Below are 18,366 nucleotides of genomic sequence, written 5' to 3'. Positions count from 1 at the left end.
TTTTGAAGCCTCGAGTTGGGCATTTTGGCCGTCACCATCTTGATTTTTTGTACAACCGAACGCTTAATAAGAAATTTTCAGGTGACCAAAAAAGGATAATGTGAAAGGATTAAAGTTGTAAAACGAAAATACGGACAACTCCCAGACTGGACAACGTCGTGGTAACGACCTGTCAATCACAAGGTAGCCACGCCCAAAAGCATACCCTGCTTTGTGGTCTATTTGACTCTAAATGGGACCCTAATTCACTAAATGAACATCATGCTGTATTGAAGAAGACTTGAAACTAGCGATTGAGAAGATAAACTCATGTTTACAATGTTTACTGATTTAATAAATCATCAATCTTCGTCTTTTTCTCACCGCCCCCTGCTGCTGCTTAATCTCATCTACTTTTCAGGCGAGGCACAGTTAATGTCGAACAAGCCTATTGATAAGAAGTGATCGGCTCACTACAGAATTACAAGATCTGAAAACCTTTATAATGATGCTGCTGCAGCAGCGGGCCGAGCTGTGATTGCGAGTTGACCGCAGCATGCAGATGAAAGGCAGTGGGCGGTGTAGATTTGTACCCTTGATGTGACATGGCTATTACAAAATGGACAGTTTATACCGGCTTTTAAAAGCTTAATAGGACGCAGGCTCAAGGGGATTATCCAGCAGCTGCTGGAGGCCACAGAGGAAGGCAGAAATTAACTTCTGCATGTGAGCGAACTGCACCAATCAGCTGCACAGCAAACGTCACAATCACAGCAACCACACACACATACCTCATTCATTTTCACCTCCCCTGCTGTAACTGAGGAATTAAAGCTAATTCCATGAAGTCATTTGTTTAATTTAAATCTATCTCCTGAATGACACTCTGTGTTGCACACAGCCGGCTGCCTGACTGTGTTTCTGCCTCTCAGACAGATTGTAGTCAGCGGGGGTGACACTGAAATGTGATGCTTTCTGACAAAAATGGAAACTTGCCATTAAAACAGGAATGAGGACAGAATATTGAGTTAAACGATGGTGGCATATGATGGCATTTTCTGCAGCAGAAGCAATATCATATGATGAATTATGTTGTCACTTGGATCTCTGTTGCACCTGCTGGACTCTCTTTTAAAAAGTGTTTTAGTAATGCTTTCGTCCAGTCTGAAATATCTGAAAACCTACTGGATAGATTGCCATTGCCTAACTTTTCTTCTAGCACTATCATCAGGTCAGAATTTGAATTAGTCCAATATTTTGTTTATGACCAAATCCCTGTAAAACTAATAACATTCCCATCAGAATGAAATTACTGCCTCTTTCATCTCATAAAATCTAACGAACAGATTGATTACAGTTTTTAACAGACTTGCATTGGATTAACGGAGTCGCAGGCAGCCAATATGCCAGCTGACACACATCTCGGCTAAGATGTGTGGAAGTCATTAATAGTCCTGATTCACTGCTTCTAATTTGGAGTGTGTCTGGCACACAGATACTTGCTGATCTCACCTCACTCCAATGTCCTGCAGAAGTCATCCAATGTTCAAAAATAATCTGGAGGTTCTTCAGTTTCTGATTTGAGCATGAAGACACGTGAAGTTGGCTTCTCAAAAGCAGCCCGACATTAAAGTAGCTCGTTCATTTCCCTAACCTCATGAATACATTTTTAGCCACAGAAATTTGGTTCACATAATCCACGTTCCTGTCTGGATCAATTGTAATCACTTTGCTGATCCCTGAACATTGGATAAGGTCAGAATTTAAATTTGTCCAATGCTTCGGTTTATGATCAAATGCCTTCAAAACTAATGATCAGCCACAGCTTTGCTTTGTGCTTAGTGTGTCCCAGACTGATTTAATTTTTTGATTCATTCAATCACTGATCTTTTTCTCAAGCAGACAACATCAACCCACTGAGCAGCAGACGTCTTTTCAACATCGCCTTTATGCTTTAGCTCTGATATAGACCACAGGATTTATTGGCTACATATAGCCCGGTTTTAGACCATCATTTAAAAACATTATTACTTATTCTATAAATGCATAAAAACGTGTAAATCTTTAACATAAGCACTGCCCACACCCCGCATTTACAGTATAACTGTTTGTTAATTGACAGATTCACAGATTGAAACAACGTCGAGGCTAAGACTAGATGTCTACTGAACTTTTACTTTTCAACCTTGAATAACCTGAATCTAAACTTAACGTCTACAGACACATAGACCCATAATATACATCTGTTAAACATATTTACAATGTCAAATTGCTCAGTGGGAGCTCTTATATCCCCACATACAGCCTTCTTCTTCTGATAAATGCATGCTTGCACTAACAAAAATGTCTTATCTTGAACCGAAATCTAATGTTCAGCAGCAGAAAATACTTTCTATTGCGCTCCATTGTTTTCCAGACACGCACAACACGTGTCAAAATAGCCCAGTGTGGAGTTTCAGTAACATCCCCCTTAGTTTTGGTTTGATATTACAGCCAAACAGAACTTTCACATCAGCTGCCTCATGTGGTACATTTGCATAAAGTCCTGAAGTTTGCGTGTTGATGGCGAGATAATAATTCTATCACCAGTCCAAGAGACACATGTATCAGGAACGCAAACTTGATTGCACCCTTCAACTTGTCAACAGATCTTATCATGGTGCTTCAAGACAAAAAACAGCTCAGAATTCAAACCAGCCTCAACATTTCCAGATGTGACACTTTTTAGTGTCAAACCGATGTTGTTGCCTCTGATATCACTCTACACTTCTGTCTCTCCAACACGTACGAGCGTGTTCGCCAGAGAGAATAGCACTCGGTTACTGGTGAGAACTGGTTCGCTGTATAACTCTGCTGATAATGAGGCCACCCTGTTCCTGTGTTTGTTCACGTGTTTGTGAGCCAGGAGAGGCTCAGATGTGGTGAGAAGACGCAATGCAACACAGACCCACATATGCTGTATACCGGTAGTGTGTAAATACAGGAGGTATAGCCTAAACACAGGAGCAAACATTATATTTCTAACTTAACATCAAACCAAGAGTCTCAGCTGGTTGCCAGGCTATGGATCCTTCATATTTAGCTCACAGATATGAGAATGTTATCAATCTTCTCGTCTAACTCTCGGCAAAAAAAACAAATAAGTATATTTCCCAATATGTCAAACTTTTCCTTTAAGTTTTTACACCTGTAGAAAGTATCGTCCTGATTCCAGTTAGACAACACAAGAGTGTACAACTGATATAATAGAAACCGTGAACCAAGAACATGAGTGTGGGGAGCAGATTTAGCATCAATGGAACAAGCTCTAAAGCAATTTTCCCATAATTAATGTGACCTCGGCCTATTTGTTACGAAAAAAAAAGAGAAAAGCAACCAAAAGTCTTTGTAATGACTGACTCATCTGTACTTTTTAGATGGAAACAAATCCCAGGCCGCGGGCCAGGCAGTAACTGAGTGTTCTCCACATTTTCCCCAACAAGGGAAAAGCAAATGATTCATCCACAGCTAGATGCACTCGAGGGTGTATGAAGGTTAATAAGGGTGATTTTACCATATGATATAAAGGAAAGGGATCTTCACTATTTACTGGACCACTTTCCCTCACATGGCATGAGTGTGCATGGATACAACAAACAGCTGCAGGTAAAGGCACTTTGGGGATATGAGAGTCAAATGAAAGGTTTCTATAGATGTATGTAATGGTGAGAAATGGTGATAAAGTAAACTAACGGATGGGAGAAGAGAAACTCGAACTGCAATATTCTTTAGTTTTGTCAACAAATCCAATGAAAAGACCAAATTCAACAATGCATTAGTCCCTCAACTTTCTGACCCACCCAGTCTATGGCTCTCAGACTCAATTCCAGTGAAACGGTCAAAAGTACAGCTGGGCACTGTTGTTTCTAGTTGGGGTGTAACGATATATCGACCTGGATCGATATATCGATTAAATTATCAACGATCCAATATCATCGATGCAAAGTTAAAACATCGATACATATATTCATCTTTAAGGTACGCCTTTATTTTGAAATTCCTATGGCAAGTCCAAGTGCACCTCCTTTCTACAGAGCCCAGTAATAAAATTGTCAAATCATGTTTTAGTTGCTTTTTATGTAATATAACTGATTGTGTTAAATGGACATATGAAATCGTCTCATATCAATTGCAGGCCCCTGAATTGAGTCAAATCGAAAACGCCACATATCGTATTGCAATGAAACTTTACACCCTAGTTTCTAGCAAATTTTACTCAAGCAGGAGTAATTTGTGTATTTTCTTAAGGACTATTTTCAGCTGCAGATCTGGTGCTCTAGTAGGAGTATTTCCGTGTATGTGGGAGTGTGGAAACTACTGTTTATCGTAATGAAGGAACACATCAGTCAGGCTAAAAGTGGGCCTCACTGATGTGTTTTTAACAGTTTTGGAACAACAATGGAGCTCTATGGCACAGAGAAATAAGTGACTGGACCGCTGAGAGTGAGCTGTGGGAGGGGAAAGTGATGAGGAAGAAAGGATTAGACCGCACTGTTTTTAATAATCTCCAATCTAAGACGACTGGTTGGGAGAGATGTTATGGCTCACTGGGAGGATTAGAGGAGAGCGCTATCACTATTCCCACTTCTCTTTCCCCAGTTCAATCGCTTTGCTCCTGGATCTCACAGTGTCGACCTCTGTAGTGTGATCATGGTCTTAGTAAAGCCATCAGAGCCTCAGTGAGTCATGTAACTGCAAAGTGCTGCAGAAAGTAGGGGTCACAGGGGAGCACAAGGAAGACGTAACATATCTTAATGTGTGGCTCTTATTACCAGAAAAACACTTGCCCCAATCTTAAAGCTGCTATTACCAATATTTTATATAATCAATGGCTCAAATGTGTAATGTGAAAGGTGTCGACAAACCCACAGATAATCATCCCCCGACTCTGCAGCTCTCCTCGACTCTACTGAGCTTTTTTTTTTAGCTTCTATAAACACACTGTTTTGGTTTTAAGGCCACAACTTTACTGTTTAAAGAACACTGTGTACTACTTGATCAGCACCAAAAAGCAGACAGACACAGTTAGAGACTAGCTGGTTAACACAGTGAAACATTTAGTCGCTAAAGAGCCAAATATTTCTCTGAGGAGTTGGTGGAGACCAAAAACAGAGCTAAAAGAGAGTGAATATTGGATCATCAGGTGGTCAGACACACGACTCTAAATGAATGCTAAAGTTGCTCTGTATCTGCTGGATGTATGAATAAGCAACTGTTTACCAAGTTTATGTTTGTTTACAGCTTGTTGTGCTGCCCCAAAGTGGACAAAAAAACAATTCAGGTTGCATGATTTGGGCACATAAACGTACTAAAAAAGTACAACTTCTGCATCGTCAGAATTGACCTAAATGCTGCACAAATGGGTGTTAGGTACAATTTTTGCACAATACCACCATGACAAACTTATTTTCATACATTTTTCATGAACTTTTCATAAAAAGCTAAATGAAATTGTAGAATTGTAAATGACAGCCTATCGGTTTACACCTAAAATCGATCCCTCTCTGTCTAATGTCCGGCCCAACAGAACGTTACTACATCAGATCAGAAATCGCTCTCTTTTTTAGGGCGCTCGTAAAGGTAATTTTGGAAGACATTAACATACTATTAATTTTTCTCTTGCATATGTTTCCTGGAAGCAAACTGATGTTACACAATATTGACTCTAATGAATAATTTATAGGGCTGTCAAACTTAACCTGATAATAACGCATCAACGCAAATTTTGTTTTAACGCCACTAATTTATTTGACGCATTAATGCAACTTGCGATTTTTAGGTTGTAGCGGGCTCATATGAAACTAAAAAAAAAACTAAGAAATCCATTGGTACCAACCATGTCATACTAGCTTGTTAAGAAGGAGGTTAAATAACGCTCAAAACTTCCGCTAAATTTTGGCGAGGAAAAACTTGCATGGCCATTTTCAAAGGGGTCCCTTGACCTCTGACCTCAACATTTGTGAATGAAAATGGGTTCTATGGGTACCCACGAATCTCCCCTTTACAGACATGCCCACTTTATGATAATCACATGCAGTTTGGGGCAAGTCATAGCCAAGTCAGCAGACTGACACACTGACAGCTTTTGTTGTCTGTTGGGCTCAAGTTTGCCATGTTATGATTTGAGCATATATTTTATGCTAAATGCAGAACCTGTGAGGGTTTCTGGACAATATTTGTCATTGTTTTGTGTTGCTAATTGATTTCCAATAATAAATATATACATACATTTGCATAAAGCAAGCACATTTGCCCATTCCCATGTTGATAAGAGTATTAAATACTTGACAAATCTCCCTTTAAGGTACATTTTGAACACATAAAAAATGTGGGATTTATTTGCGATTAACTATTTTAATCGTTTGACCACCCTAATAATTTACTTCCAACCAAAATCATTAAAGGAAAGTGCCAAAATAAAGGTAAATAAAGGCCCCTCTGTATGATGACACATATTAACATCACAGCATGCAATAACAATAGTGCAGTGATGTTACATCATCTACAGTAGGTTATTGAAAGTGTTTATCCGACGTACCAAAGCTCGTCCAATAAGAAGACATGAGGTGGGTTTATTGTGAAATAAAATGGACCATGTACACATTAAGCATATTGAATTGGATCAATCTATTTAAATGTGCACAATATTCTCAATCCAACTTCCACAGTGTGACCTCTCACTCTTTATGGATTAAAGTCAGTGTCTGACACTCTCTTCATTCAGTAACTGAAGAGCCGGGACAACTCGTCAGAGGATTACTGGTAATCTATGACATGATTTATCTTCCTGTTGCTCACTGTTCAAAACCTGCCCTTGGTAACCGCATCCGCCACACGCTGGAGGTGAAAGGTAAATCTGACATGTCAAACTTGTATCAGCATTGACAAATGTACAGTGCGTTTCCTGCCTTGAGCCAGTTTATTAAAGCTGTAAATCAGTTGAGGACACATCAGTGAAATTACCGAGAAGCAGCGATATGAAAATCCTTTATATGGCATTAAGAGAGCAGCTTTAAATAATGCAGCAGTCCTCTGTGATGAGATAATTCCTCATGCACAATTACGTGACTGCTCATGTCTACACAAAACAAACAATATCCCTCATGTTGAAGTATTATTCTTAGGCTTTTAGTAACTGCTGTTGTTTCCCCAATTAATTGCCTGTTTATTACAACACAATCATACTAATGATGCTGCTGCCTCTGTTACTCTGGTTAATACTAATAATGTGATAATATGCTGTAGTAACGGGTGACTCTTTGTCCTTTAGCCTTCAGCTATGACCCTGGCAAAGGCAATGAATCGTCATCTGCATTAGGAGGAGAAGGAGGTTTTGTTTGTGCACCACTTAGCCACCTATGCTAATGTATCAGGTGACCCTTCTCTCTCAGTGGAATTACAATGGTGGACACTCTGCATTAACGTATGGGCAATCAGACAAATTGATTCAGATTCAAACACCAGTGGATGAGCTAACGACATCTGGCAAGCAGATTAATCCATCTCAGCGGGCTGTGGTTGTGTTATGGAGGGCAGGAGGTGTGGTATCGACCTTCTCATATAACTCTCAGCAAGATAGGGAATAAAGCGTATTTCCCAAAATGTTGAACTATTCCTTTAAAGGAACACTATATATAATATGCTTTTTTTGCCTTCTTAACCACAAGTCCTGCATGTGTCCATTTGATGCTCAGCAAGTTAGCCTCCATCAACAAAAATATGAAAAACAATTATCATGCATCTCATCTTGTTCTGTGTCGGACAGCGAATCAGCATATTGCCCTAAACTGTTCCTTTAAGCAGAATTAATCGATTTGTTCCCCGTCAGCCATTAACCATTCACCTGAAAGAGGACAAGCAATTTAGTTAAAACCATCCAGGTTGAAGTGATTAATTTCAATAACGTACATTGACTGATAAAAGCGACCAGCAGTTATTCCCAACCTGGGGGTCGCGACCCACACTAAAGGTCAGAAGATAAATCTGAGAGGTTTTAAGATTATTATGTTAGTGTGTATATTGTGTATATTGTGTCTATGTCTTAGTCGATATATGACACTCGATGATACTAGATATTCATAAACCACAGTAAAATGCCAGAACATGGAAATAACTTTGTTGCAAACACACAACAAAACTAGCAAAATAGCACTGAGAAGCTAACGTTAGCTTACCGAGGCATGTGAAGTGCAACCAATTAAGATGAATCCGGCACTTCTGGTGGTCCCGTCTGAAGCTTGTTGTTACATGGAGCAATTAATGTTACTTCTAGCACAACATGGCTACTTGGAGGAAGTCTCTGTCCCCTCATGCTTGCAACTGCACTGCCAAGCTTCCTGTTACTTTTAGTAACTGCACTGCCAAACTTCCTGTTACTTTTAGTAACTGCACTGCCAAACTTCCTGTTATATTCAGTAATTGCACTGCCAAACTTCCTGTTATATTCAGTAATTGCACTGCAAAACTTCCTGTTACTTTTAGTAACTGTACTGCCAAGCTTCCTGTTATATTCAATAACTGCACTGCCAAGCTTCCTCTTAAGTAACTGCACTGCCAAACTTCCTGTTCATTTTAGTAACTGCACTGCAAAACTTCCTGTTACTTTTAGTAACTGCACTGCAAAACTTCCTGTTACTTTTAGTAACTGCACTGCCAAACTTCCTGTTCATTTTAGTAACTGCACTGCAAAACTTCCTGTTACTTTTAGTAACTGTACTGCCAAGCTTCCTGTTATATTCAATAACTGCTCTGCCAAGCTTCCTCTTAAGTAACTGCACTGCCAAACTTCCTGTTATATTCAATAACTGCACTGCCAAGCTTCCTCTTAAGTAACTGCACTGCCAAACTTCCTGTTACTTTTAGTAACTGCACTGCAAAACTTCCTGTTACTTTTAGTAACTGCACTGCAAAACTTCCTGTTACTTTTAGTAACTGCACTACAAAACTTCATGTTCATTTAGTAACTGCACTACAAAACTTCCTGTTACTTTTAGTAACTGCACTACTAAACTTCCTGTTACTTTTAGTAACTGCACTACAAAACTTCCTGTTAATTTTAGTAACTGCACTACAAAACTTCCTGTTACTTTTAGTAACTGCACTACAAAACTTCCTGTTACTTTTAGTAACTGCACTGCAAAACTTCCTGTTACTTTTAGTAACTTCACTACTAAACTTCCTGTTACTTTTAGTAACTGCACTACAAAACTTCCTGTTAATTTTAGTAACTGCAATGCAAAACTTCCCGTTAATTTTAGTAACTGCACTGCAAAACTTCCTGTCATATTTAGTAAGGGATGGGAAATGGGTGAGACAAAAACTTTGACTAAGTGTTCACAAATTTTGTGTCTAACATAAATGAAGCATTAAAGGACCAGTGTATGATAATTAGGGGGATATCTTGGCAGAAATGGAATATATTAATAAGGATGTTTTCTTTAATGTATAATAATATTCCTTTAAGTTAAAACTTAAGTCAGTAGTTCAATTATTTAACTTTATCCCTTTCTATTTTTGCTGTTTTTATCATAGTGTAGTGCGAGTAGCTACTTTCACAGAGAACGTGAATATTAAAAGCGACGCACTTTTTTATCGGAACAAGGTATTCTGAGCTTTCGCACCGTGAATAAAGGCATCAACCGAACCAAGACGGATCAAATACCAAATCCACTCATTCATTCCGTTCTTGCTTTTCACAATAAAAGCCTTAGCCCTAATATTCACAGGCAAATATTTTGCATTTTCATGTGTGTCGTGTGTGTGTGTGTGTGTGTGTGTGTGTATGTGTGTGCACGCACCTCCAACCAAGGTTTAATCTCTCCCAGTCTGAACAGCCCTAAGAGGGGAGTTCCAGACCATCTGCCCCCAGAGCTCGTAATGACCGACCAAAATGACAAGGACACAGAGACAGGTGGCAGCCTGCAAACCTGCCATCGTGTGCCATAAATGTGTGAACAAACCGCTAAAATTAAAAGTCCTAAATATCTAAAACACACAGCTGATATATAAGACTAACCTTGTACACCTCATACATGACAAGATTTTGGAGCAAATGCTGGATTACTTGATAACTAACACTCAATTGTAAAATAATAAAAATTATTATAGATTATAAATGATATTGTTATAAATTTTAAAAATCTAAATCATTAATTTATCATTTAAAAATAGATGTGGCATTACTAGTATAAGACCACATTAAGTCTCAAATTAATTTACATTGAATGTTTTAATTTCAGATTTTGAGTTTGTATGTCCAAAGCCACAAAGAAGTGGTCTTATTTTGCTGCTTTAACTTCTTTCTTTTTTTTTAATTTAATATTATCTGTTTTTGTTTGCATCTTTCTACATGTGCATTTATTTTCATCTATCAGTATTATCTATAATAAAATCCTCACGTCTGACCCTGCATTACTCACACGTGGTGCCAATACTTGCTTTTATATAAACTCCGCCAAAAATTTGACATTGACATGACCTTTGTTTATCTCCTGCACCAGCTGCTGCAGATGATACAAGCAGTATTTTGGTTACCGCTCCATTGTGACACTACAGTACTATGAACATGGAGTGAATGACTGTTTCACCAATTTTAAAGACTTTACTGTCAGTTTGACGGCCTGAAAAAGCACTAAGGTATCACTCTATCCTAATTTGGATGGTTGAAGATTAGATGCCTTGCTCAAGGACACTTCGACATGTGATTGTGTTGTAATGTATTGTTTTGTATTAAAATGTGTTTCTTATATTTAGTCTGCATCCATTAACTTGTACTTTCCTTGAGTATTTCCATCCTAAAAGCAACTTTGTATTTTTTACTCCGCTAGATCTTTGGAGGTTGTATTGTACTTTTTACTCCACTGAATTTATTTGACAGTTAAGTTACTTTTCAGATTTGCATTGTTATAGATTCAACTACCCAACAGTATATAAAGTAGTTAGAATTAGCTCCACTTTGACAGCACTGAAACAGCACTAATATTCCAATAATATATAAACATATGATAAAAAGAATAGTCTGAATGGTGCCATATGAGCATTTTACATATGACACTTTGCTACACTTAATATTTATATACTTTTGTATAAGTGACATTTTGAACTTGTAAAAGGATATATTTATATTGCTATTTTTACTTCAGTAAAAGATGACAATACACATTCCACCACTTTGCAGTCCAACACAACAACACCATTAACTACAGCCTCAGAAATCACCAGAACGTTTACACAATCTCAACAAAAACTGAATATAAGCCTCACAATGTTAGGAGATATTGCAGGATATTTTTTTACTGAACTGCATTTCACTTTAGAGATGTACCTAATAAACTGGTATTTCTGAGTATACTCGATTTACATAACCCCTCAAAGATATTATATTAATATTTTTAGCGAACGGACATCTTTTGTTCTTCCAAGTCAGTCTTCAGATTGAAATGGTTAAACAGGAGGAAGCTCCCACACATACTACTGCTACTCATCAGTTCTTAAAGCCTCGACTGCATGTTGTACAAAATGCCTTAATGGATACTGCACGATGTTTAAAACGTATTAAAAGGTAATTTATAAATCACAACACAGAGCTAAAAGGGGTGTAGACACATTGATATGGAACTGAATAGGAAAGTAGTTTATGAGAAAAGTCGATCGCTGTTTTTTTTTTTTAAACAAAGGGTAAACCTGCACCAGGACTGAACCGTCTATGACAAATTCCTCTTTTCATCTCACAATCACTCCTGTTGAGCTGATTGATTAGATTACATCCATTTTTATAGCCCGTGGACAGCGTGCAGCCTCCAGGGATCTCATAAATCAGGCTGGAATATAATGAGAAGGTATTTCATTAGTGTACTCATATTCTGTGTGCTCTGTTCACATCACACTCCAGTGTACCAATGCCACCTCAGTAGTCACCCCTGTGGTGTGATCACTCAAATCGTGGTCTTTAAAAAGTAAAAAGTTAATAATCCCTCTGTTTTAAAGTTTAATACACACAAGGACTGGAAATTACTGGCATAAGGAGTATCTGCCTCAAGGAAAGTCGTGACTTTCCCATCAGCCTCACTTGTTTAATGATAATTATTAGCAAATGTTAGCATGCTAACAAGCCAAACTAGGGTAGTAAACCTGCCAACACTTTTTAGCATGAAGCTCAAAGCACTGTGCCTAATTATAACCTCACAGAGCCTAGCATGATTGTAGAAGCTTGTTATTTTTTTTCTGACGTCTCAAAGTCTGGAATTATTTGCAAAAGATGAAGTCACATTTTTATTCACAATCTTGCAATATCAGGGTTGATTGATGTGGGTTTTTTATTTTCATGTTCCATAGAAAGTTCAGGGTCACATGGACACCAATTCTGGGATTTTCATGGAAGATCAAGCATACGGATTATTAGTTTGTGTCCATAACGGTAACTAATGTTAGCTAAATTAAGATAGATATTGCTTTATAACTAATTTATTTTACTTTCTCTACTTGTGCTATTGTTATACTTGTTACACTTGATGAATTATCCTTATCTGATTATTGTCACTTGTGGCCCTAGTGGCCATTGTTCAACATAAATTACATGGGCTCGCTTTACTGTTCTTCTTTCACTGGTGACACTTTTGTTCCTGAGGGACAATAACTAATTTGATAATCTAATCTACACTTTTGTTAATCCAGTTTTCTTGTTACTGTATTATTACTTCTTGTTCATGGTAACTCCTCTTTTTCTGACATGTAATCACTACCATTGACTTTTTGGTGTTTCATTTAATACTGTTTTCAGAGTTTCACAATATCCTATGCTCGCAGCATAGCTGGGCACAGAGTTGGTCACTCTCATGACTGTTATTAGTAACACCTGTGCTTTGGTCAAATGAGCTAAAATGTGAACAGCCTCAAACCTCAATTTTATACAGTGAGGTCAAGTTTCAAAAAATGGTCTCGCTACAATGAAATGGCTACTATGGGGATTAACATCATGACACATGAATACAACTGAGCTCATTGGATCCACAAGAGTCTCAGCTTTACAGTCATACCCAATTTATGTAATTGAAGACTGTTTAGGGACCCCAGTATATAGAAATATTCAAACACCCCATTAGAATATGCCAAAATAACACATTTATACATGCGTTTTGCCCCAAACTGCATGTGATTATATAAAGTAGGCATGTCTGTAAAGGGGAGACTCGTGGGTACCCATAGCACCTATTTTCATTATCATATCTTGAGGTCAGATGTCAAGGGACCCCTTTGAAAATGCCCATTACAGTTTTCCTCCTCAAAAACTTTGCCTAACTTTGGAGCATTATTTAGCCTCCAAGCTACCATGATTTCACTCTAGCTTCAAGACTGAGCCCGCTACAGCCTTCTAAAGACAGTAATGTCGGTCAGAATCACCGGTGATCCCGCGTGTCTCAGAGGGTTAAAGTTAATTTTTTATGAAAATAGAGAGGGATCACTGCAGACTGAATTTCCACTCAATATAATGTAAGTGTGAGTGTAATCCAATTTTCTACCTTTACACTTTTGAATAACAGGCTTCGGGGGGAACGCCAAGTCTGCAAGTTGATACAATAATACGTCCTTTAGAGGGAGAAAAGTTTCTCTTTTCCAAATATACATTAGTCTTGGCTGCACATGTGTGGATTCACAATCCCGCCCTGTGATGTGCAAGGGGAAGAAAATCAAGCCAACAAGCCAAAAAAGATCAAGATCTTTGTACTTCATGTGATGTTAAAATGAACTGTCTCCCTCATAGACACATACAACAGTTGGCTGGCAATGGAGCAAGTTACTCTTTCCAATAAAATCAACTTCTCTGTCAAGAAATACACAAGGGAGGTGAAATGGTGTAAGCAGTGCAGAAGTGTTATTTCATATAACAAATACAGAAACGGCATGTTCTCCTCGCGTACGTGTGAATGTGAGCGTGAATGGTTGTCTGTCTCTATGTATATAATAAAATAAGTGGTTACAGATAATCGATGGATGTATGGAAATACAGAAACTACAAAAATATTATATGCAATATGTGTGTGTGTGTGTGTGTGTGTGTTTTCAGACTTTCTCCGAGCCCACAGTGATGTCTCCAATTTACTTGTTTTGTACCAACAGTCAGAAATATAAAGATATTTGAAAGATAAACACCAAATCTTCATGTTTGAGAAGCCGGAACCAGAAAATGTGTTTTCTCGAAAAATTACTGAAACAATTAATCGATTATCAAAATAGTAGCAAATTCATTTTCTGTCGATTGACTAATCAATTAATCGTTGCAGCTCTAATAATAACTTAAGTTAAGGTGAAATTGGTGACATATTGCAATTTATATGGAAAGGTGCCATCCAAGACATATTTGCATGCATGTTTGGGCACACTCAGACTGTACACACACACACACACACACATGCACACATGCACACACACACACACGCACACACACACACACACACACACACACACGCACACACACACACACACACACACACACACACACACACACACACACACACACACACACACACACACACACACACACACACACGCACACTTATACAAACACTCAGGGCCACACACATGCACCATTATGAAAGGCAGATATTGCCCCTGGCGAGATGTTCTTGATTGAGAGAGACATGAAAGAGTTTGAGAGTAAAAGGCTGGTTTCCCCAGACGCTCTGCACTCAGTCCGCTGGAAACCTTTTTGTAGTAGAGTGCTAAAAGTGTTTGACATGGACGTATGAATCTACCGGCACATGAACCGACCACATCTGAAACACAAATACCGCAACCAAGATGTCAAATTCATCCATCCACCTGACCATAAACAGCTCATTTTTAAAAAAACAACAGGAAAGAGGAAAAAGTGATGCAACCCCAGGAGGTGCAGTGCGTCCCTTACCGAAAAGAAGTTTATTCAAGTGTGCTATTAGTATTCATTCATTACTTTTAATGTACTTATCAGATATATACTTAACAAAAGTATACTTAACTATACTTGGCTCATACTGACAAGTATACAAAAAAGTCTAAGTATACTTAGCTGATAGGCCTACTTGTACTTAATTGTTTGATCGAGATATACTTAAGAAAAGTATAATTAAGTATTCTTGCCTCATAGGCCTACAGAAAGGTATACTTGGCTTGTAGTTCTACTTACTTTTTGATAGAGTAACCTATTAAAGTGTGAGCCAATTGTTGAAGGTGCTATGGAGCGGACGGATGCTTGACTGGACCACATCCACTTGTTGTTTCCATTCTCTCAACATGTGAATCATTAATATTTACATATAAATTATATTATATTAATATTTTGTGTCCATAAAACCAGAGCAGACATAAGTTTCCTCTCTCCATCTCTGTCTCTCTTAGCTCTTCACACACAAAAATGCAGATGAAATGACATAATCTTGTTTCCCTAACTTTCCCCAACTCAGTCACACATTGAGAACCCACGCTGACACTCACACACACATACGCATCCACATCCACATCCACAAACTGCCACCCACTCCTCTCTCTCATCAGTGGCCAGCATCACTCACCCTGGCTGTTGGATCCCCCCTCTCCCTCTTCGCAGTCCGTCATGTTGTTCAGCATCCTCTCTCCTCCTCCTCCTCCTCAGGCTGTGCACAAGGAGCACGTCTCCTGATCCTGTTGCTTAGAAAAAAAGCTGGATGCCACAAGATGCTGCTTTACTTCTGCGTCTCACTGCCTCTTTTCTCTTGCCTCAGTTTAAAAAAGAAAAAAAAAGGAAGCAAGAATATTTCATCCTGTCTTTGACTTGTCTTGTGTGTTGCGTGATGCCATGTGTCTCTCTCCAGGAGGAGACTGAGAGAGGCTGCAGGGGAGCGTTGATGATGGTGCTCTGTGTCACTCACATGCACGCTCTGTGCGCCACTCGCCCCCCAGTCACTTTAAGCCCAATGACTACATTCATCATGTATTCAGGAGGTATTATCCCTCCCTTCCTCCCTCCCTCCCTCACGCACGTTCATCATCATCCATCTCATCAAGAGAGCGGGATGGATGGAGAGGGATTGAGAGACAGAGGGGATGCACGTCAGATGACAAAGTAGTGCCTCCTGAGATTAAGCATCTCCTTTGATGTTCTTTTCAGATGGAAGATGAGATTCCATTTCATTACCGGGTATTCATCCCTCTTTTGTTATGTCTTCCCCACCCTGCTTCTCTCTTTTATGTTTTCCTGCGTGGTCATGGCCCATTATCTGTTGAAGGGCTGCAGGCTGCACTTGTATAACTCGTTGAATTTAAAATGCAAGCATACAGACTGGTTGACCTGCCCTGGTGCACCAGGGCAGGTCAACCAGTCTGTATGCTTGCATTGTCTCCATAATTTTGGTTTCTTGGATAAGTGCGTGGGAAAGACTATTTACTAGATTTGAACTTAGCATGTTTGTTTTTTAATTTAAATGATCTAATGTATCTAAATGACAAACAACTTGACTGATCTGAGTAGATTTATAGGCAGTGATGGGAAACCTACAATAGTTGTCCTTTTATTATTTCATCATACTGGTCCTCCTTGATTTAAGTGCTGGATTTGATACAATAGATCACACTGTCCTGATAGATAGTTTGAAACATGAAGTTGGTATCTCTGGAAAGGTCCTCAACTGGTACCATACCTATTTATTTATTTATTTATTTAAATATATTTTGCTTTTTCAAAATCAAACACAATGACAAACAGCACATAACCATCAAATGGTAAATGGTAAATAGACTTGCATTTATAAAGCACTTTTCTAGTCTTCCGACTAGTCAAAGTGCTTTACACTACATGTCAGCATTCACCCATTCACACACACATTCATACACTGATGGCTAAGCTTTCGGGAGCAATTTAGGGTTAAGTGTCTTGCTCAAGGACAGCGACACATCGACATGTGACCTGGAGCAGCCGGGGATTAAAATCAAATAGACAACAAAATAATGCAACTAAACAAAACCATACCTATTTAACAGGGAGACTGTTGTTTTGTTAAGCGTTGGTGAGCACGTGTTAAATCACATTACATACGGTGTTCCACAGGGTTCAATACTTGTTCAACATTTTTTTCAACACTTCCACTCAGCCAAAATCTACATCAACACGGTATTTTCATAGCTACGCAGACGACATACAACTGTATGTGATACTAAAAGTACTTAAGATTGGTTCTGTAACAATTATTTGAAATTAAATGAGGACCGAAATTATAGTTATTGGGGCTGATCCTGAAAAAGACAAAATTCTGAGAGGACATATAATTCTGTTAGAGCAATTGAATTGATTTTGTTTATCTTGTTTTGACTGGATTTAAAAAATAAAAAAATAAAAAATTAATAAATAAGTGAACAGGCTTCATCTCATATAAGATGTAGCTACCAGAGATTTAACAAAACAAGTTAAACAAAAAAACATTTTAGCATCTTTACATTGGCTTCCTGTCTCTTTTAGAATTGGTTTTAGAATTCTGCCGCCTTTTTTAATTTAGCTTTGAATCCTACTTATTTATATAATCGATTTTTAGATTTTCATTTACTCCTATTATTCTGTGCTGTGTTACTGTATTGTTTTGTTTTGTTTGCCACCATTTGAGCCTTTTGAGTTGCAGTATATGTGTGAAAGATGCTATAGTAAATAAAGTGTATTATTATTATCATTATTGTTATTGTTATGATTATTTTAATAATAATATCATAATAATATTAATATCTCTTAATATTATGGACTGTGTTTTAAAAAAGGAAACAAAAAATAACTTTGTATTAATAAATTGTATCAGATTAGTCCGATTTTAGCTCCTACTGGAACACTTCACACCTCATACATGTTTTACTGATGAGTACCGAAGAAGATGAGTATGATTTCCATCAATAAATTGTAATTGTTGCGTGAGGGGTCACCTAAAGGTCCCTGAGCTCCAGTGGAATTTCAATTAGTAAGGAAGGCAGCAGAGGAGAGGTAGGTGAATAGAAATGATAGATTGTGACAAATGTGGTAGAGTTGGTTGATGGGGCACAGGGGACATGGGACAACAAAAGGAAGAAGATTAGAGGAGTAAAGAGGCTAGAAGATGAGGCAATCAAGGAAAATATGGACATACAGGTGGCTGTTAAACACTAAAAAGCTGCAGGCTTGTGGATTATACATTCTTGTGTGATGCATGTATCATACTGAAGTTTATAGAGCATCCCTAATCCACACCACCTGCCTAGTGATAAAGATAGCATGGCCAAATACACAACTGGCATTTATTGGATGAAAGGAAAACCATTAGTATTTGTATGTTTGACATTATGTCACAGTGAACTGTGTGCCCATCTCAAATTAGATGATCT

At 38.3% G+C, this 18,366-nt stretch overlaps 1 protein-coding gene across 3 annotated transcripts in view; it reads right to left on the bottom strand.

Annotated features, from left to right (window-relative positions):
- Positions 1 to 15,940, bottom strand: part of slc12a5b (solute carrier family 12 member 5b) — a 41,196-nt gene extending 25,256 nt beyond the window's left edge. For 2 of the 3 annotated variants that reach the window (XM_074643996.1, XM_074643997.1), the window contains exon 1: positions 15,564 to 15,940. In XM_074643996.1, the coding sequence (XP_074500097.1) occupies positions 15,564 to 15,618 (55 nt within the window). In that variant the 5' untranslated portion in view covers positions 15,619 to 15,940. Of the gene's footprint in view, positions 1 to 8,192; positions 8,323 to 15,563 lie in introns of those variants that run through there. The other variant, XM_074643998.1, reaches the window with a different exon arrangement.
- Positions 15,941 to 18,366: the final 2,426 nt, after the last annotated feature.

The sequence above is a fragment of the Sebastes fasciatus genome, chromosome 8 (assembly GCF_043250625.1).
Source record: "Sebastes fasciatus isolate fSebFas1 chromosome 8, fSebFas1.pri, whole genome shotgun sequence".
Taxonomy (NCBI): Eukaryota; Metazoa; Chordata; class Actinopteri; order Perciformes; family Sebastidae; genus Sebastes; species Sebastes fasciatus.
This window is presented reverse-complemented; position numbering and strand designations above follow the sequence as displayed.